The sequence below is a fragment of the Phasianus colchicus genome, chromosome 17 (genome assembly GCF_987193195.1).
Source record: "Phasianus colchicus chromosome 17, bPhaCol1.hap1.1, whole genome shotgun sequence".
NCBI lineage: Eukaryota > Metazoa > Chordata > Aves > Galliformes > Phasianidae > Phasianus > Phasianus colchicus.
The window spans coordinates 2225869-2246747 of NC_143452.1; the positions used below are offsets into that span (position 1 = coordinate 2225869).

At 53.4% G+C, this 20879-nt stretch overlaps 2 protein-coding genes across 2 annotated transcripts; both read right to left on the reverse strand.

Moving 5' to 3' along the window:
• Positions 1-11652, reverse strand: LOC149915580 (uncharacterized). Its single transcript, XM_090152364.1, has 10 exons — positions 9678-11652; positions 9282-9407; positions 8526-8687; positions 8180-8269; positions 6992-7819; positions 2870-3037; positions 2474-2599; positions 1718-1879; positions 1372-1461; positions 1-1011 (listed from the first exon to the last, which is right to left on the reverse strand). The coding sequence occupies exons 1-10, from the start codon at positions 9747-9749 to the stop codon at positions 181-183; spliced, it is 2655 nt and encodes an 884-aa protein (XP_090008490.1). The 5' UTR covers positions 9750-11652; the 3' UTR covers positions 1-180.
• Positions 11653-11656: 4 nt separating this feature from the next.
• On the reverse strand, positions 11657-20593 carry LOC116235126 (uncharacterized). The gene is made up of 5 exons (XM_090152315.1): positions 16486-20593; positions 16090-16215; positions 15334-15495; positions 14988-15077; positions 11657-14627 (listed from the first exon to the last, which is right to left on the reverse strand). Exons 1-5 carry the CDS (start codon positions 16555-16557, stop codon positions 13797-13799), a joined length of 1281 nt encoding a protein of 426 aa, XP_090008441.1. The 5' UTR covers positions 16558-20593; the 3' UTR covers positions 11657-13796.
• Between the last annotated feature and the right edge of the window lie 286 nt (positions 20594-20879).

The window sequence follows — 20879 nt, forward strand, 5'->3', positions numbered from 1 at the left end:
GACAATTTTTTTTTTTTTTTTGGAATGTTGGTTTATTTATTTATGTTGCGGTAGGTTGAAAGGAACTTCCCCCCTTGTTTGGACATGCGTACGAGACTGTTGTTACGAGTAGATGACACGGTGACCGAGGCATGAGCAGGATGGGTGGAGGGGTTTAGGTGGTCCAGTAGTTCCATAGGCTTAAGGCCTTTGGTGCAGCTCATCCTCTAAACGATTCTTTGCTCTTAAAACTGCACTGGTGACAATGGATTTGGCACGCCTACGGAGCGATTCTTCTTGCTCCTCCTCCTTCACTCTGGAGACAGCATTTTCAATGCTCTCCTGTACAATGCGGCGAATCAGACAAGAGATGTCAACAGTGCTTGGCACTGGTTGGATCAGGGGCAGCTTTTCTCTCCGGCTTGTTGCCAGGCTCTGCTCTTCTGATGAGCCTGGTCCTGCCGTCCTGCTCTGCCATGACAGAGGCACCTGGGATGGCTGCAGCTGCCTCTGAGAGAGACGGCTGTTGGGAAGCTCGATGGTTTCAGAACATTCAGCACCCAACTCTGCCTTCACGCCATCCAAGGCTTCTGTCGCCTGAGTCTTAACTGCCTCTTGAAGACTCTGGTCTTCCCTGTGCTGTTCAGACACAGCTCTGAACTCACGATCTCCGTGGAATCGTGGCTTCCTTCTTGAGGCAGTTTCAGAACGGATCTTTGCAGGGAGCTCGCCAGCTTTGCTGCTTGTCTCAAGTTTAGGCAACCTGACAGGCAGCTTCGTTGCACGCCCTGTGCTCTTTGAATCTCTCTGAAGGTCTTCCTGAACCAAAGCCACTTTCAGCCTTCTATTTTGACCAGACGGACGAGTATTTCTAGGAGGAGGGCCAGCTGTTCTGGGAGGCTGCAGTGGACTGGCTTTCTCCTCCGCAACCACGTCCGCAGTAGTGGCTGAGCGCAGGCAAGATTTCTGCATGTCCGTTGGCATTCTGCAGGCAGATTTCTTCGAACCGGGCATCTCCTGACCAAGATTTTCCTGGAAGGGAACAGTGGATTTAGGCTCGGTCTTGGCTCAGAAAGTGCCTCTAGCCCTGCGTGCTGATGAGTGACACCGATGAGGGCCAGCACTCTGCTTCAGCCACGCAATGAGGGCAGAAGAGAAGAGCTGCCTCGGTGCTCGGTTTGCAAGCAAGCAACATTCCCAGCCACCCCACACCAGCATGCGGCGATAACTCAGCCCCAAGCAGGGTTGTCCTTTCCATGCCACAGTGCCTGCACCCCCAGCCCAGCCCTCACCTCTTCTGCATTCCCCCTCTCCCTCGGATCCATCAAGTAAAGCCCGTGCCCTCGGTGCCATGCCACTGACACGTGCCTCCCAACACCAGGTTTTGCCTACCTCTTTTTGCCTCTTTATTTTCTCCTGCTCCAGCTTCAGCCTGGTCAGGTACTGCCTGTACTCATTGAACTCTTTCAGAGTGCAGACAACCTACAGAGAGACAAGGGCAGATGACTCCCAAGAACTGTCCAGGTAGCTTCCCTCACAGCCTTCCAGAAACGTGCAGGCCCCCAGCAGCAGGGGAGCTGCTCCTCTCCACCCTCCCCTCCCCAGCCGTGGGGGCGCTGCTTCCTCCCTCCTTCCCAGGGCCAGGGGGACTCCACACTGGGGTGCCAGGTCCCGGCCCCGCTGCCCGGAAACCCCTCCTGAGGAGACCTGTGTTGGTCAGCCCAACTTCCAAACCTACTTTGCCAGCCTTGGTGACAAGGCCCCTGTTCTTCAGGTTCTGCAGGTTGTCTTTGCGGTTGTGGTAGTTCTGCAGATATGGGTCATGCAGGCTGTTGTATTCTGTGCTCAGATGGCGACTGTACGGATCTCCCAGATCAAAATGAGGAGAAGGCTGGTGAAGCTGGAAGAGATGCATTCCAGAGTGTGAATGGGGAAGGAGAGAGCAGCAGAGACAAAGATGCTTCCAAGCTGCTCACGCACACGGGCTGGCCTCTTGCACGCCCAGCTGGAGGAGGAGCATGCTGTGTGCATTTTCCAAACAGACACGTCTGGGTTTTTCTAAGTCCTCCAAGAGGGAGAGCAGGAGAAGGTTGCACCCTCTTCCAGGAATGTCCCACTCTCCACATTTTTGGCTGTGCCAGATGGGTGCCTGGCCCCAGCATCCCAACAGCAGCTGCGGGCAGGGCCCCAGCCACCTGCTTGCCTGGTGCCAGATTTGGTGATGGAACTAGTGCTGGCAAGCTCATCCGTGTGGAGAGCCCAGCTTTCAGACCCTCTCCTGACCACTGGGCACTGCTGTTGGCAAGCCCTCGGTTGTCTCCCTGCTGCGGAGCCAGGAGTGTGCCTTCATTCCCCCATGCGGTTGGAGCAAAGGGCCAAAGGAGCAAAGGGCCGCAGTTCCCACTGTCGAGCAGGTCCCACAAGGCCTCCTTGGCATGATGGCAACCCCAGGAAACAAGAGGCCCTTTGGATCCTTTCCTCCTCCTCCTCTCACCTTTTCCCCCAGCTTTGTCCTGCAGAAGACAGGCTTGGTGCCAGGCTGCACAGGGATTTTGACCCCGAGTGGGAGGTCCAGCAGCCCGCTACCTCCTGCTCCAACTTCCTGTCCTCCGGGTCGGAGCTAGAAAGACAAAGACAAAGACACTCCTGCACACTCAGGCACTCCAGTCCCCTCTCCAGCCCCAGCCCCAGCCCCGTTCCCTTTGGCAGCTGCCTTCCCACTTCTGAGCCCGACGCTGGGATGTGCGGAGAGGCGCGATTCCCTGCAAGCCTTCTCCAGCGCCAGCATGAGAAGATGCCCGTCTGCCTCCAGAGAGCATCTCCGGCCCCAGAGCAGTCGCACAGAGGCCAGGCTGCTGCACTCAGCCCTCTCTGAGGACGCGGTGCTCACCTTTCCGCTCTTCCCCACGATGCTCAGAAGGGCATCCGGATTTCGGAATCCAGCAGTGCCACAGCGCTCCATGGCTCCTTGCAGGAACTCTCTGAGAACTGCGACCTTCCGCTGCCACCTCTCGCTCCAGCAGCAGCGAACTGAGGCCACCCCAGCCGGAGTCCCAGCCTGCAGCTTTATGTCACGCTCACCCACTGTTGCATCACAATGCCGTCACGATGTCACCGCGCCGCCACCCGGCAACCCTGCAGCTGCATGGAGGCCATTCTGGGTGCCCTCACTGCAAGCTGCTCCAGCTGGCCCTGCTTTGAGTCCAGGACCTGGACTAGCTTTTCTCTGTCTTCCATCGCATGCAGCACTGCATGAGGCACAAATTCCTTCCAGGATTTTCCCTGAGTTAATTTCGCAGAATCACAGAATTGTACGGGTTGAGAGGGGCCTGTAGAGATCTTCAGCTCCAACCCCCCTGCTTCCCTCATGCTTTCCTTCATTTCTTCATGGCGCAAGATGAAATTTGATGGTATAAATATATTTAACAGGGCCATAACGTAGTTATGGTGCTCCTTCTTGCTGTCGCCATTTCTTTTGAAATGTTCTGGTTTGGCTGAAGTTGTTTTCTAAACCATCCATCTTGGAGGGGGGGTTGCTTGTGCACAAATATGCCAAGACATGTCAAGGGTGTTTGGCGAATTCTAAGCCGATGTGAGAGTTGTGAAGTTTGGGAAATGTGTATTGCATTTTGTAGGCCTGGTCCTACCCAGATGTGGGCGTCGCAAGGTTATCCCTCGATATAAGTCTGGGACAGTGGATATGCGAGTTAGAAACAAACGTAGCGTCGTACAGCGTTTCCACGACTGCTGTTTCTCTCAAATACTGGATGCCTTTCTCAACAGTTTTCCAGCTTTTCATCCCAGGCTCCAGCTTGGCCTTGAAGGGATATCTTTCCTTCACGGCTAATAGCATTTGTTCCCAGAGAGTAGCTACTCCGTCCGGACATCTACTAATCCCTCTGTGAATAGCTGAGTCTCGGGTGATGTTTCCTAGCTGGCGAGCTTCATTACAATTTAGGGACATGCTTCTGGCCCCACTGTCCCATCACTGAAGCAGCCAGGCAGCAACAGTTTCACTCGGTGTCGCGTGTGATCCTTTTTTATGCCTTGGATTTCAGTCATGTTCAGGGATCGATGAATAGTGGTAACAGTGGCTCCCTCCTCATCACTTTTCTCTCCAAGTCTCTTACTTTTCTTGGTTGCCTTTCTCAGTGGTGGTGGTTTTGAGGAGGGCCCCTCGCCTTGATCTTCTTTTCCGCTTCTTCTTTCTGTTCTAGACCTGAGGACACCTGTTTCCATTTCTGGCCTTCCACAGGGGCAGATGACACTGGTAGTGGTGCCTCCTGCGATTGATCGACTTGGAGGTTTCCCCTTTTGGTGTGGATCTCGGTTTGGAAACTCCCTCTGTCCAGAATAGTGCTATATAGATTTTGGCAAGCACAAGTCAGGCCCCAAATAAGCCATTCCTCCCAGATATTTCTGAGCTGCACCATTCCTTACCCAAATGCTCGCTTAGTTCCTCATCAGGGTCCCACAGGTGTTCAAGAGTAAACTCCCCAAATTCCATGACACTGGAGGTCCCCACACTTCTAATTTCTCTCCGAAACCTCTCCATATTCCCTGCCACTCCACATTCTCTGGTTCTGGGGAAAGCTTCCTTCACGTAGTGTAAAATCCTATCACAGAGAATACATTCAGAGAGACTGATAGCACAGTCCCTAAGCTGGCACCCCCACCATGCCTAAGGGACTGGGAAGAACACCTGGAAACCGGTCCAAACATCATACTGTCTGTTACATTAGCCGGGATGTATAGGAACCAGGCAGGTATCTCCATCAGTGCCCTTCATTGGCTATAGGTATGTGCAACTCCAACACTGAACATGAGGAGCTTAAAAAGGAACCAGTATATTCCAAGGAACATAATGATCCTCAGTCTTCTCTATAATGCTCTTAAGATGAAGTAAAGATCCATAGTTGCCCGCATTCTCCACCAATAGCTGTCGTGGGGTTATCCCCAGATATAAGCCTGTGATAGGGGGGCACAGGCCCTGGGAAGAAGAAAAAAAAAGGGGTACAACGGCTTGCCGTGCCACCCTGCCAGCCCCAGGCCGCGTGCTCTGGGAGAGGGGGAAGGGCAGAGAGCTAGCAGATAGTTTTAACAAAGAGAAAACACAACGGCAGCATCTGAGGAGGAATGGTAATTTACAGAATTTCACCCAATCAAACAAAACGAGACAGACAAGAGTATCCAAAGTACGAGTCAGACAACGATAGTGCAAGGGAAGCACGTGCTTTTCTCCCCGGCGAGCTGAAACGCCTGAGCTGGGGCCAGCCGCAAAGGCAGACGCTCAAGGTCCTGTGCGCAGCTCCACCCCACGGCCTCGGAGCGCCCAAGTCCTCCGAGGATGCTGCCCCACCCCCCCATCAGATACTCAAAATGCCCATCAAAGGCAGTCAGCGGAAGCAGAACATTAACTCCTTAACTACCTCTGGTCGACGTGATGTTCTGATGTGGAATACGACAAGAAAAAAATCACCACACCACAACAGTGGGCCAGGATCAGAGGTATAGAAGACATACTTGGCATGCTGCTATTCAAAGCGTGAGAGGACTTTACTGTTGACGGGATCCCAGAAGGCTTGTTTTCTCCAAAGAGCAATGGCTGTTCCCCATTGGAAAAGTCACCGGTAAATCTCACCATCCTGTTGTCAGGACGTGTCATCCATCTGACGTCCTCCTGCTCTTACTGGAGAAGCAGAAACTTTACTGCTGCCTCCTATTGCCAGGGTTGGAAGGGACCTCAAGGATCATGAATCTCCAACCCCCCTGCCACACGCAGGGCCACCAACCATTCCACCTAATGCTAGACCAGACTGCCCAGGGCCCCATCCAATCTGGCTTTGAACACCTCCAGGGACGGGGCATCCACAACCTCTCTGGGCAGCTGTTCCAGTACCTCACCACTCTCTCCGTAAAGAATTTCCCCCTGACATCCAACCTAAATCTCCCTTCCCTCAGCTTAAAACCATTTCCCCTTGTCCTGCTGTCACTCACCCTTTCAAAGAGTTGATTCCCCTCCTGTTTGTAGGCTCCCTTTAGGTACTGAAAGGCTGCAATGAGGTCACCCCGTAGCCTTCTTTTCTCCAGGCTGAACAAGCCCAGCTCTTTCAGCCTGTCCTCATAGGGGAGGTGCTCCAGTCCCCTGATCATCTTCATGGCCCTCCTCTGGACCCTCTCCAACAGCTCCCTGTCTTTCTTGTACTGGGGGCTCCAGACCTGGACGCAGTATTCCAGATGGGGCCTCACAAGAGCAGAGTAGAGGGGAACAATCACCTCTCTGTCCCTGCTGGCCACCCTTCTTCTGATGGAGCCCAGGATCCCATTTGCCTTCCGAGCCCCAAGGGCACACTGCTGGCTCATGTTAGGTTTTTTTGTCTACCAAGATCCCCAGGTCCTTCTCCACAGGGCTGCTCTCAAGGACCGCTCCTTCCAGTCTGTAGGGATGCTTGGGATTCCTCCGGCCCAAGTGCAAAACTCTGCACTTTGCCGTGTTGAACCTCATCAGGTTCACCCGGGCCCACCTTTCTAGCCTCTCGAGGTCCCTCTGAATGGCATCCCGTCCTTCAACTATAAGAAAGGAGACTGGACAAGCTGACATGAAAATAACCTCTCCATATACTTCCGTCAGCTAGATGAAGACAACGCTTCTTGAAATTTGGCGGTTCCATGCTCTGACTTCAGAGGCTCAGGGGGCTCCTGAAGCTGTCCTCTGGCAATCAGATTCCCCAGCACCTGTGATGTGCTGGCAGGCAAAGACGGAACAACAGAGAACAGTCTGGCTGTCAGTTATCTCCTAGAAGAGAAAATTGTGATAATCCCCCAAAAATGACAATTTTTTTGTTTTTTTGGAATGTTGGTTTATTTATTTATGTTGCGGTAGGTTGAAAGGAACTTCCCCCCTTGTTTGGACATGCGTACGAGACTGTTGTTACGAGTAGATGACACGGTGACCGAGGCATGAGCAGGATGGGTGGAGGGGTTTAGGTGGTCCAGTAGTTCCATAGGCTTAAGGCCTTTGGTGCAGCTCATCCTCTAAACGATTCTTTGCTCTTAAAACTGCACTGGTGACAATGGATTTGGCACGCCTACGGAGCGATTCTTCTTGCTCCTCCTCCTTCACTCTGGAGACAGCATTTTCAATGCTCTCCTGTACAATGCGGCGAATCAGACAAGAGATGTCAACAGTGCTTGGCACTGGTTGGATCAGGGACAGCTTTTCTCTCCGGCTTGTTGCCAGGCTCTGCTCTTCTGATGAGCCTGGTCCTGCCGTCCTGCTCTGCCATGACAGAGGCACCTGGGATGGCTGCGGCTGCCTCTGAGAGAGACGGCTGTTGGGAAGCTCGATGGTTTCAGAACATTCAGCACCCAACTCTGCCTTCACGCCATCCAAGGCTTCTGTCGCCTGAGTCTTAACTGCCTCTTGAAGACTCTGGTCTTCCCTGTGCTGTTCAGACACAGCTCTGAACTCACGATCTCCGTGGAATCGTGGCTTCCTTCTTGAGGCAGTTTCAGAACGGATCTTTGCAGGGAGCTCGCCAGCTTTGCTGCTTGTCTCAAGTTTAGGCAACCTGACAGGCAGCTTCGTTGCACGCCCTGTGCTCTTTGAATCTCTCTGAAGGTCTTCCTGAACCAAAGCCACTTTTAGCCTTCTATTTTGACCAGACGGACGAGTATTTCTAGGAGGAGGGCCAGCTGTTCTGGGAGGCTGCAGTGGACTGGCTTTCTCCTCCGCAACCACGTCCGCAGTAGTGGCTGAGCGCAGGCAAGATTTCTGCATGTCCGTTGGCATTCTGCAGGCAGATTTCTTCGAACCGGGCATCTCCTGACCAAGATTTTCCTGGAAGGGAACAGTGGATTTAGGCTCGGTCTTGGCTCAGAAAGTGCCTCTAGCCCTGCGTGCTGATGAGTGACACCGATGAGGGCCAGCACTCTGCTTCAGCCACGCAATGAGGGCAGAAGAGAAGAGCTGCCTTGGTGCTCGGTTTGCAAGCAAGCAACATTCCCAGCCACCCCACACCAGCATGCGGCGATAACTCAGCCCCAAGCAGGGTTGTCCTTTCCATGCCACAGTGCCTGCACCCCCAGCCCAGCCCTCACCTCTTCTGCATTCCCCCTCTCCCTCGGATCCATCAAGTAAAGCCCGTGCCCTCGGTGCCATGCCACTGACACGTGCCTCCCAACACCAGGTTTTGCCTACCTCTTTTTGCCTCTTTATTTTCTCCTGCTCCAGCTTCAGCCTGGTCAGGTACTGCCTGTACTCATTGAACTCTTTCAGAGTGCAGACAACCTACAGAGAGACAAGGGCAGATGACTCCCAAGAACTGTCCAGGTAGCTTCCCTCACAGCCTTCCAGAAACGTGCAGGCCCCCAGCAGCAGGGGAGCTGCTCCTCTCCACCCTCCCCTCCCCAGCCGTGGGGGCGCTGCTTCCTCCCTCCTTCCCAGGGCCAGGGGGACTCCACACTGGGGTGCCAGGTCCCGGCCCCGCTGCCCGGAAACCCCTCCTGAGGAGACCTGTGTTGGTCAGCCCAACTTCCAAACCTACTTTGCCAGCCTTGGTGACAAGGCCCCTGTTCTTCAGGTTCTGCAGGTTGTCTTTGCGGTTGTGGTAGTTCTGCAGATATGGGTCATGCAGGCTGTTGTATTCTGTGCTCAGATGGCGACTGTACGGATCTCCCAGATCAAAATGAGGAGAAGGCTGGTGAAGCTGGAAGAGATGCATTCCAGAGTGTGAATGGGGAAGGAGAGAGCAGCAGAGACAAAGATGCTTCCAAGCTGCTCACGCACACGGGCTGGCCTCTTGCACGCCCAGCTGGAGGAGGAGCATGCTGTGCGCATTTCCCAAACAGACACGTCTGGGTTTTTCTAAGTCCTCCAAGAGGGAGAGCAGGAGAAGGTTGCACCCTCTTCCAGGAATGTCCCACTCTCCACATTTTTGGCTGTGCCAGATGGGTGCCTGGCCCCAGCATCCCAACAGCAGCTGCGGGCAGGGCCCCAGCCACCTGCTTGCCTGGTGCCAGATTTGGTGATGGAACTAGTGCTGGCAAGCTCATCCGTGTGGAGAGCCCAGCTTTCAGACCCTCTCCTGACCACTGGGCACTGCTGTTGGCAAGCCCTCGGTTGTCTCCCTGCTGCGGAGCCAGGAGTGTGCCTTCATTCCCCCATGCGGTTGGAGCAAAGGGCCAAAGGAGCAAAGGGCCGCAGTTCCCACTGTCGAGCAGGTCCCACAAGGCCTCCTTGGCATGATGGCAACCCCAGGAAACAAGAGGCCCTTTGGATCCTTTCCTCCTCCTCCTCTCACCTTTTCCCCCAGCTTTGTCCTGCAGAAGACAGGCTTGGTGCCAGGCTGCACAGGGATTTTGACCCCGAGTGGGAGGTCCAGCAGCCCGCTACCTCCTGCTCCAACTTCCTGTCCTCCGGGTCGGAGCTAGAAAGACAAAGACAAAGACACTCCTGCACACTCAGGCACTCCAGTCCCCTCTCCAGCCCCAGCCCCAGCCCCGTTCCCTTTGGCAGCTGCCTTCCCACTTCTGAGCCCGACGCTGGGATGTGCGGAGAGGCGCGATTCCCTGCAAGCCTTCTCCAGCGCCAGCATGAGAAGATGCCCGTCTGCCTCCAGAGAGCATCTCCGGCCCCAGAGCAGTCGCACAGAGGCCAGGCTGCTGCACTCAGCCCTCTCTGAGGACGCGGTGCTCACCTTTCCGCTCTTCCCCACGATGCTCAGAAGGGCATCCGGATTTCGGAATCCAGCAGTGCCACAGCGCTCCATGGCTCCTTGCAGGAACTCTCTGAGAACTGCGACCTTCCGCTGCCACCTCTCGCTCCAGCAGCAGCGAACTGAGGCCACCCCAGCCGGAGTCCCAGCCTGCAGCTTTATGTCACGCTCACCCACTGTTGCATCACAATGCCGTCACGATGTCACCGCGCCGCCACCCGGCAACCCTGCAGCTGCATGGAGGCCATTCTGGGTGCCCTCACTGCAAGCTGCTCCAGCTGGCCCTGCTTTGAGTCCAGGACCTGGACTAGCTTTTCTCTGTCTTCCATCGCATGCAGCACTGCATGAGGCACAAATTCCTTCCAGGATTTTCCCTGAGTTAATTTCGCAGAATCACAGAATTGTACGGGTTGAGAGGGGCCTGTAGAGATCTTCAGCTCCAACCCCCCTGCTTCCCTCATGCTTTCCTTCATTTCTTCATGGCGCAAGATGAAATTTGATGGTATAAATATATTTAACAGGGCCATAACGTAGTTATGGTGCTCCTTCTTGCTGTCGCCATTTCTTTTGAAATGTTCTGGTTTGGCTGAAGTTGTTTTCTAAACCATCCATCTTGGAGGGGGGGTTGCTTGTGCACAAATATGCCAAGACATGTCAAGGGTGTTTGGCGAATTCTAAGCCGATGTGAGAGTTGTGAAGTTTGGGAAATGTGTATTGCATTTTGTAGGCCTGGTCCTACCCAGATGTGGGCGTCGCAAGGTTATCCCTCGATATAAGTCTGGGACAGTGGATATGCGAGTTAGAAACAAACGTAGCGTCGTACAGCGTTTCCACGACTGCTGTTTCTCTCAAATACTGGATGCCTTTCTCAACAGTTTTCCAGCTTTTCATCCCAGGCTCCAGCTTGGCCTTGAAGGGATATCTTTCCTTCACGGCTAATAGCATTTGTTCCCAGAGAGTAGCTACTCCGTCCGGACATCTACTAATCCCTCTGTGAATAGCTGAGTCTCGGGTGATGTTTCCTAGCTGGCGAGCTTCATTACAATTTAGGGACATGCTTCTGGCCCCACTGTCCCATCACTGAAGCAGCCAGGCAGCAACAGTTTCACTCGGTGTCGCGTGTGATCCTTTTTTATGCCTTGGATTTCAGTCATGTTCAGGGATCGATGAATAGTGGTAACAGTGGCTCCCTCCTCATCACTTTTCTCTCCAAGTCTCTTACTTTTCTTGGTTGCCTTTCTCAGTGGTGGTGGTTTTGAGGAGGGCCCCTCGCCTTGATCTTCTTTTCCGCTTCTTCTTTCTGTTCTAGACCTGAGGACACCTGTTTCCATTTCTGGCCTTCCACAGGGGCAGATGACACTGGTAGTGGTGCCTCCTGCGATTGATCGACTTGGAGGTTTCCCCTTTTGGTGTGGATCTCGGTTTGGAAACTCCCTCTGTCCAGAATAGTGCTATATAGATTTTGGCAAGCACAAGTCAGGCCCCAAATAAGCCATTCCTCCCAGATATTTCTGAGCTGCACCATTCCTTACCCAAATGCTCGCTTAGTTCCTCATCAGGGTCCCACAGGTGTTCAAGAGTAAACTCCCCAAATTCCATGACACTGGAGGTCCCCACACTTCTAATTTCTCTCCGAAACCTCTCCATATTCCCTGCCACTCCACATTCTCTGGTTCTGGGGAAAGCTTCCTTCACGTAGTGTAAAATCCTATCACAGAGAATACATTCAGAGAGACTGATAGCACAGTCCCTAAGCTGGCACCCCCACCATGCCTAAGGGACTGGGAAGAACACCTGGAAACCGGTCCAAACATCATACTGTCTGTTACATTAGCCGGGATGTATAGGAACCAGGCAGGTATCTCCATCAGTGCCCTTCATTGGCTATAGGTATGTGCAACTCCAACACTGAACATGAGGAGCTTAAAAAGGAACCAGTATATTCCAAGGAACATAATGATCCTCAGTCTTCTCTATAATGCTCTTAAGATGAAGTAAAGATCCATAGTTGCCCGCATTCTCCACCAATAGCTGTCGTGGGGTTATCCCCAGATATAAGCCTGTGATAGGGGGGCACAGGCCCTGGGAAGAAGAAAAAAAAAGGGGTACAACGGCTTGCCGTGCCACCCTGCCAGCCCCAGGCCGCGTGCTCTGGGAGAGGGGGAAGGGCAGAGAGCTAGCAGATAGTTTTAACAAAGAGAAAACACAACGGCAGCATCTGAGGAGGAATGGTAATTTACAGAATTTCACCCAATCAAACAAAACGAGACAGACAAGAGTATCCAAAGTACGAGTCAGACAACGATAGTGCAAGGGAAGCACGTGCTTTTCTCCCCGGCGAGCTGAAACGCCTGAGCTGGGGCCAGCCGCAAAGGCAGACGCTCAAGGTCCTGTGCGCAGCTCCACCCCACGGCCTCGGAGCGCCCAAGTCCTCCGAGGATGCTGCCCCACCCCCCCATCAGATACTCAAAATGCCCATCAAAGGCAGTCAGCGGAAGCAGAACATTAACTCCTTAACTACCTCTGGTCGACGTGATGTTCTGATGTGGAATACGACAAGAAAAAAATCACCACACCACAACAGTGGGCCAGGATCAGAGGTATAGAAGACATACTTGGCATGCTGCTATTCAAAGCGTGAGAGGACTTTACTGTTGACGGGATCCCAGAAGGCTTGTTTTCTCCAAAGAGCAATGGCTGTTCCCCATTGGAAAAGTCACCGGTAAATCTCACCATCCTGTTGTCAGGACGTGTCATCCATCTGACGTCCTCCTGCTCTTACTGGAGAAGCAGAAACTTTACTGCTGCCTCCTATTGCCAGGGTTGGAAGGGACCTCAAGGATCATGAATCTCCAACCCCCCTGCCACACGCAGGGCCACCAACCATTCCACCTAATGCTAGACCAGACTGCCCAGGGCCCCATCCAATCTGGCTTTGAACACCTCCAGGGACGGGGCATCCACAACCTCTCTGGGCAGCTGTTCCAGTACCTCACCACTCTCTCCGTAAAGAATTTCCCCCTGACATCCAACCTAAATCTCCCTTCCCTCAGCTTAAAACCATTTCCCCTTGTCCTGCTGTCACTCACCCTTTCAAAGAGTTGATTCCCCTCCTGTTTGTAGGCTCCCTTTAGGTACTGAAAGGCTGCAATGAGGTCACCCCGTAGCCTTCTTTTCTCCAGGCTGAACAAGCCCAGCTCTTTCAGCCTGTCCTCATAGGGGAGGTGCTCCAGTCCCCTGATCATCTTCATGGCCCTCCTCTGGACCCTCTCCAACAGCTCCCTGTCTTTCTTGTACTGGGGGCTCCAGACCTGGACGCAGTATTCCAGATGGGGCCTCACAAGAGCAGAGTAGAGGGGAACAATCACCTCTCTGTCCCTGCTGGCCACCCTTCTTCTGATGGAGCCCAGGATCCCATTTGCCTTCCGAGCCCCAAGGGCACACTGCTGGCTCATGTTAGGTTTTTTTGTCTACCAAGATCCCCAGGTCCTTCTCCACAGGGCTGCTCTCAAGGACCGCTCCTTCCAGTCTGTAGGGATGCTTGGGATTCCTCCGGCCCAAGTGCAAAACTCTGCACTTTGCCGTGTTGAACCTCATCAGGTTCACCCGGGCCCACCTTTCTAGCCTCTCGAGGTCCCTCTGAATGGCATCCCGTCCTTCAACTATAAGAAAGGAGACTGGACAAGCTGACATGAAAATAACCTCTCCATATACTTCCGTCAGCTAGATGAAGACAACGCTTCTTGAAATTTGGCGGTTCCATGCTCTGACTTCAGAGGCTCAGGGGGCTCCTGAAGCTGTCCTCTGGCAATCAGATTCCCCAGCACCTGTGATGTGCTGGCAGGCAAAGACGGAACAACAGAGAACAGTCTGGCTGTCAGTTATCTCCTAGAAGAGAAAATTGTGATAATCCCCCAAAAATGACAATTTTTTTGTTTTTTTGGAATGTTGGTTTATTTATTTATGTTGCGGTAGGTTGAAAGGAACTTCCCCCCTTGTTTGGACATGCGTACGAGACTGTTGTTACGAGTAGATGACACGGTGACCGAGGCATGAGCAGGATGGGTGGAGGGGTTTAGGTGGTCCAGTAGTTCCATAGGCTTAAGGCCTTTGGTGCAGCTCATCCTCTAAACGATTCTTTGCTCTTAAAACTGCACTGGTGACAATGGATTTGGCACGCCTACGGAGCGATTCTTCTTGCTCCTCCTCCTTCACTCTGGAGACAGCATTTTCAATGCTCTCCTGTACAATGCGGCGAATCAGACAAGAGATGTCAACAGTGCTTGGCACTGGTTGGATCAGGGACAGCTTTTCTCTCCGGCTTGTTGCCAGGCTCTGCTCTTCTGATGAGCCTGGTCCTGCCGTCCTGCTCTGCCATGACAGAGGCACCTGGGATGGCTGCGGCTGCCTCTGAGAGAGACGGCTGTTGGGAAGCTCGATGGTTTCAGAACATTCAGCACCCAACTCTGCCTTCACGCCATCCAAGGCTTCTGTCGCCTGAGTCTTAACTGCCTCTTGAAGACTCTGGTCTTCCCTGTGCTGTTCAGACACAGCTCTGAACTCACGATCTCCGTGGAATCGTGGCTTCCTTCTTGAGGCAGTTTCAGAACGGATCTTTGCAGGGAGCTCGCCAGCTTTGCTGCTTGTCTCAAGTTTAGGCAACCTGACAGGCAGCTTCGTTGCACGCCCTGTGCTCTTTGAATCTCTCTGAAGGTCTTCCTGAACCAAAGCCACTTTCAGCCTTCTATTTTGACCAGACGGACGAGTATTTCTAGGAGGAGGGCCAGCTGTTCTGGGAGGCTGCAGTGGACTGGCTTTCTCCTCCGCAACCACGTCCGCAGTAGTGGCTGAGCGCAGGCAAGATTTCTGCATGTCCGTTGGCATTCTGCAGGCAGATTTCTTCGAACCGGGCATCTCCTGACCAAGATTTTCCTGGAAGGGAACAGTGGATTTAGGCTCGGTCTTGGCTCAGAAAGTGCCTCTAGCCCTGCGTGCTGATGAGTGACACCGATGAGGGCCAGCACTCTGCTTCAGCCACGCAATGAGGGCAGAAGAGAAGAGCTGCCTTGGTGCTCGGTTTGCAAGCAAGCAACATTCCCAGCCACCCCACACCAGCATGCGGCGATAACTCAGCCCCAAGCAGGGTTGTCCTTTCCATGCCACAGTGCCTGCACCCCCAGCCCAGCCCTCACCTCTTCTGCATTCCCCCTCTCCCTCGGATCCATCAAGTAAAGCCCGTGCCCTCGGTGCCATGCCACTGACACGTGCCTCCCAACACCAGGTTTTGCCTACCTCTTTTTGCCTCTTTATTTTCTCCTGCTCCAGCTTCAGCCTGGTCAGGTACTGCCTGTACTCATTGAACTCTTTCAGAGTGCAGACAACCTACAGAGAGACAAGGGCAGATGACTCCCAAGAACTGTCCAGGTAGCTTCCCTCACAGCCTTCCAGAAACGTGCAGGCCCCCAGCAGCAGGGGAGCTGCTCCTCTCCACCCTCCCCTCCCCAGCCGTGGGGGCGCTGCTTCCTCCCTCCTTCCCAGGGCCAGGGGGACTCCACACTGGGGTGCCAGGTCCCGGCCCCGCTGCCCGGAAACCCCTCCTGAGGAGACCTGTGTTGGTCAGCCCAACTTCCAAACCTACTTTGCCAGCCTTGGTGACAAGGCCCCTGTTCTTCAGGTTCTGCAGGTTGTCTTTGCGGTTGTGGTAGTTCTGCAGATATGGGTCATGCAGGCTGTTGTATTCTGTGCTCAGATGGCGACTGTACGGATCTCCCAGATCAAAATGAGGAGAAGGCTGGTGAAGCTGGAAGAGATGCATTCCAGAGTGTGAATGGGGAAGGAGAGAGCAGCAGAGACAAAGATGCTTCCAAGCTGCTCACGCACACGGGCTGGCCTCTTGCACGCCCAGCTGGAGGAGGAGCATGCTGTGCGCATTTCCCAAACAGACACGTCTGGGTTTTTCTAAGTCCTCCAAGAGGGAGAGCAGGAGAAGGTTGCACCCTCTTCCAGGAATGTCCCACTCTCCACATTTTTGGCTGTGCCAGATGGGTGCCTGGCCCCAGCATCCCAACAGCAGCTGCGGGCAGGGCCCCAGCCACCTGCTTGCCTGGTGCCAGATTTGGTGATGGAACTAGTGCTGGCAAGCTCATCCGTGTGGAGAGCCCAGCTTTCAGACCCTCTCCTGACCACTGGGCACTGCTGTTGGCAAGCCCTCGGTTGTCTCCCTGCTGCGGAGCCAGGAGTGTGCCTTCATTCCCCCATGCGGTTGGAGCAAAGGGCCAAAGGAGCAAAGGGCCGCAGTTCCCACTGTCGAGCAGGTCCCACAAGGCCTCCTTGGCATGATGGCAACCCCAGGAAACAAGAGGCCCTTTGGATCCTTTCCTCCTCCTCCTCTCACCTTTTCCCCCAGCTTTGTCCTGCAGAAGACAGGCTTGGTGCCAGGCTGCACAGGGATTTTGACCCCGAGTGGGAGGTCCAGCAGCCCGCTACCTCCTGCTCCAACTTCCTGTCCTCCGGGTCGGAGCTAGAAAGACAAAGACAAAGACACTCCTGCACACTCAGGCACTCCAGTCCCCTCTCCAGCCCCAGCCCCAGCCCCGTTCCCTTTGGCAGCTGCCTTCCCACTTCTGAGCCCGACGCTGGGATGTGCGGAGAGGCGCGATTCCCTGCAAGCCTTCTCCAGCGCCAGCATGAGAAGATGCCCGTCTGCCTCCAGAGAGCATCTCCGGCCCCAGAGCAGTCGCACAGAGGCCAGGCTGCTGCACTCAGCCCTCTCTGAGGACGCGGTGCTCACCTTTCCGCTCTTCCCCACGATGCTCAGAAGGGCATCCGGATTTCGGAATCCAGCAGTGCCACAGCGCTCCATGGCTCCTTGCAGGAACTCTCTGAGAACTGCGACCTTCCGCTGCCACCTCTCGCTCCAGCAGCAGCGAACTGAGGCCACCCCAGCCGGAGTCCCAGCCTGCAGCTTTATGTCACGCTCACCCACTGTTGCATCACAATGCCGTCACGATGTCACCGCGCCGCCACCCGGCAACCCTGCAGCTGCATGGAGGCCATTCTGGGTGCCCTCACTGCAAGCTGCTCCAGCTGGCCCTGCTTTGAGTCCAGGACCTGGACTAGCTTTTCTCTGTCTTCCATCGCATGCAGCACTGCATGAGGCACAAATTCCTTCCAGGATTTTCCCTGAGTTAATTTCGCAGAATCACAGAATTGTACGGGTTGAGAGGGGCCTGTAGAGATCTTCAGCTCCAACCCCCCTGCTTCCCTCATGCTTTCCTTCATTTCTTCATGGCGCAAGATGAAATTTGATGGTATAAATATATTTAACAGGGCCATAACGTAGTTATGGTGCTCCTTCTTGCTGTCGCCATTTCTTTTGAAATGTTCTGGTTTGGCTGAAGTTGTTTTCTAAACCATCCATCTTGGAGGGGGGGTTGCTTGTGCACAAATATGCCAAGACATGTCAAGGGTGTTTGGCGAATTCTAAGCCGATGTGAGAGTTGTGAAGTTTGGGAAATGTGTATTGCATTTTGTAGGCCTGGTCCTACCCAGATGTGGGCGTCGCAAGGTTATCCCTCGATATAAGTCTGGGACAGTGGATATGCGAGTTAGAAACAAACGTAGCGTCGTACAGCGTTTCCACGACTGCTGTTTCTCTCAAATACTGGATGCCTTTCTCAACAGTTTTCCAGCTTTTCATCCCAGGCTCCAGCTTGGCCTTGAAGGGATATCTTTCCTTCACGGCTAATAGCATTTGTTCCCAGAGAGTAGCTACTCCGTCCGGACATCTACTAATCCCTCTGTGAATAGCTGAGTCTCGGGTGATGTTTCCTAGCTGGCGAGCTTCATTACAATTTAGGGACATGCTTCTGGCCCCACTGTCCCATCACTGAAGCAGCCAGGCAGCAACAGTTTCACTCGGTGTCGCGTGTGATCCTTTTTTATGCCTTGGATTTCAGTCATGTTCAGGGATCGATGAATAGTGGTAACAGTGGCTCCCTCCTCATCACTTTTCTCTCCAAGTCTCTTACTTTTCTTGGTTGCCTTTCTCAGTGGTGGTGGTTTTGAGGAGGGCCCCTCGCCTTGATCTTCTTTTCCGCTTCTTCTTTCTGTTCTAGACCTGAGGACACCTGTTTCCATTTCTGGCCTTCCACAGGGGCAGATGACACTGGTAGTGGTGCCTCCTGCGATTGATCGACTTGGAGGTTTCCCCTTTTGGTGTGGATCTCGGTTTGGAAACTCCCTCTGTCCAGAATAGTGCTATATAGATTTTGGCAAGCACAAGTCAGGCCCCAAATAAGCCATTCCTCCCAGATATTTCTGAGCTGCACCATTCCTTACCCAAATGCTCGCTTAGTTCCTCATCAGGGTCCCACAGGTGTTCAAGAGTAAACTCCCCAAATTCCATGACACTGGAGGTCCCCACACTTCTAATTTCTCTCCGAAACCTCTCCATATTCCCTGCCACTCCACATTCTCTGGTTCTGGGGAAAGCTTCCTTCACGTAGTGTAAAATCCTATCACAGAGAATACATTCAGAGAGACTGATAGCACAGTCCCTAAGCTGGCACCCCCACCATGCCTAAGGGACTGGGAAGAACACCTGGAAACCGGTCCAAACATCATACTGTCTGTTACATTAGCCGGGATGTATAGGAACCAGGCAGGTATCTCCATCAGTGCCCTTCATTGGCTATAGGTATGTGCAACTCCAACACTGAACATGAGGAGCTTAAAAAGGAACCAGTATATTCCAAGGAACATAATGATCCTCAGTCCTCTCTATAATGCTCTTAAGATGAAGTAAAGATCCATAGTTGCCCGCATTCTCCACCAATAGCTGTCGTGGGGTTATCCCCAGATATAAGCCTGTGATAGGGGGGCACAGGCCCTGGGAAGAAGAAAAAAAAGGGGTACAACGGCTTGCCGTGCCACCCTGCCGGCCCCAGGCCGCGTGCTCTGGGAGAGGGGGAAGGGCAGAGAGCTAGCAGATAGTTTTAACGAAGAGAAAACACAACGGCAGCATCTGAGGAGGAACGGTAATTTACAGAATTTCACCCAATCAAACAAAACGAGACAGACAAGAGTATCCAAAGTACGAGTCAGACAACGATAGTTCAAGGGAAGCACGTGCTTTTCTCCCCGGCGAGCTGAAACGCCTGAGCTGGGGCCAGCCGCAAAGGCAGACGCTCAAGGTCCTGTGCGCAGCTCCACCCCACGGCCTCGGAGCGCCCAAGTCCTCCGAGGATGCCGCCCCACCCCCCCATCAGATACTCAAAATGCCCATCAAAGGCAGTCAGCGGAAGCAGAACATTAACTCCTTAACTACCTCTGGTCGACGTGATGTTCTGATGTGGAATACGACAAGAAAAAAATCACCACACCACAACAGTGGGCCAGGATCAGAGGTATAGAAGACATACTTGGCATGCTGCTATTCAAAGCGTGAGAGGACTTTACTGTTGACGGGATCCCAGAAGGCTTGTTTTCTCCAAAGAGCAATGGCTGTTCCCCATTGGAAAAGTCACCGGTAAATCTCACCATCCTGTTGTCAGGACGTGTCATCCATCTGACGTCCTCCTGCTCTTACTGGAGAAGCAGAAACTTTACTGCTGCCTCCTATTGCCAGGGTTGGAAGGGACCTCAAGGATCATGAATCTCCAACCCCCCTGCCACACGCAGGGCCACCAACCATTCCACCTAATGCTAGACCAGACTGCCCAGGGCCCCATCCAATCTGGCTTTGAACACCTCCAGGGACGGGGCATCCACAACCTCTCTGGGCAGCTGTTCCAGTACCTCACCACTCTCTCCGTAAAGAATTTCCCCCTGACATCCAACCTAAATCTCCCTTCCCTCAGCTTAAAACCATTTCCCCTTGTCCTGCTGTCACTCACCCTTTCAAAGAGTTGATTCCCCTCCTGTTTGTAGGCTCCCTTTAGGTACTGAAAGGCTGCAATGAGGTCACCCCGTAGCCTTCTTTTCTCCAGGCTGAACAAGCCCAGCTCTTTCAGCCTGTCCTCATAGGGGAGGTGCTCCAGTCCCCTGATCATCTTCATGGCCCTCCTCTGGACCCTCTCCAACAGCTCCCTGTCTTTCTTGTACTGGGGGCTCCAGACCTGGACGCAGTATTCCAGATGGGGCCTCACAAGAGCAGAGCAGAGGGGAACAATCACCTCTCTGTCCCTGCTGGCCACCCCTCTTCTGATGGAGCCCAGGATCCCATTTGCCTTCCGAGCCCCAAGGGCACACTGCTGGCTCATGTTAGGTTTTTTTGTCTACCAAGACCCCCAGGTCCTTCTCCACAGGGCTGCTCTCAAGGACCGCTCCTTCCAGTCTGTAGGGATGCTTGGGATTCCTCCGGCCCAAGTGCAAAACTCTGCACTTTGCCGTGTTGAACCTCATCAGGTTCACCTGGGCCCACCTTTCTAGCCTCTCGAGGTCCCTCTGAATGGCATCCCGTCCTTCAACTATAAGAAAGGAGACTGGACAAGCTGACATGAAAATAACCTCTCCATATACTTCCGTCAGCTAGATGAAGACAACGCTTCTTGAAATTTGGCGGTTCCATGCTCTGACTTCAGAGGCTCAGGGGGCTCCTGAAGCTGTCCTCTGGCAATCAGATTCCCCAGCACCTGTGATGTACTGGCAGGCAAAGACGGAACAACAGAGAACAGTCTGGCTGTCAGTTATCTCCTAGAAGAGAAAATTGTGATAATCCCCCAAAAATGACAATTTTTTTGTTTTTTTGGAATGTTGGTTTATTTATTTATGTTGCGGTAGGTTGAAAGGAACTTCCCCCCTTGTTTGGACATGCGTACGAGACTGTTGTTACGAGTAGATGACACGGTGACCGAGGCATGAGCAGGATGGGTGGAGGGATTTGGGTGGTCCAGTAGTTCCATAGGCTTAAGGCCTTTGGTGCAGCTCATCCTCTAAACGATTCTTTGCTCTTAAAACTGCACTGGTGACAATGGATTTGGCACGCCTACGGAGCGATTCTTCTTGCTCCTTGTCCTTCACTCTGGAGACAGCATTTTCAGTGCTCTCCTGTACAATGCAGCGAATCAGACAAGAGATGTCAACAGTGCTTGGCACTGGTTGGATCAGGGACAGCTTTTCTCTCCGGCTTGTTGCCAGGCTCTGCTCTTCTGATGAGCCTGGTCCTGCCATCCTGCTCTGCCA

What these genes read in the sequence shown, in the direction of transcription:
- LOC149915580 (XM_090152364.1), bottom strand. Translation starts at nt 9,749, where the DNA reads ATGGAGCGCTGTGGCACTGCTGGATTCCGAAATCCGGATGCCCTTCTG. An exon ending in GGACAAAGCTGGGGGAAAAG is followed by an intron (nt 8,688 to 9,281) that starts GTGAGAGGAGGA and finishes CATCTCTTCCAG; the next exon opens with CTTCACCAGCCTTCTCCTCA. An exon ending in AAATAAAGAGGCAAAAAGAG is followed by an intron (nt 7,820 to 8,179) that starts GTAGGCAAAACC and finishes GTTCCCTTCCAG; the next exon opens with GAAAATCTTGGTCAGGAGAT.
- LOC116235126 (XM_090152315.1), bottom strand. Translation starts at nt 16,557, where the DNA reads ATGGAGCGCTGTGGCACTGCTGGATTCCGAAATCCGGATGCCCTTCTG. An exon ending in GGACAAAGCTGGGGGAAAAG is followed by an intron (nt 15,496 to 16,089) that starts GTGAGAGGAGGA and finishes CATCTCTTCCAG; the next exon opens with CTTCACCAGCCTTCTCCTCA. An exon ending in AAATAAAGAGGCAAAAAGAG is followed by an intron (nt 14,628 to 14,987) that starts GTAGGCAAAACC and finishes GTTCCCTTCCAG; the next exon opens with GAAAATCTTGGTCAGGAGAT.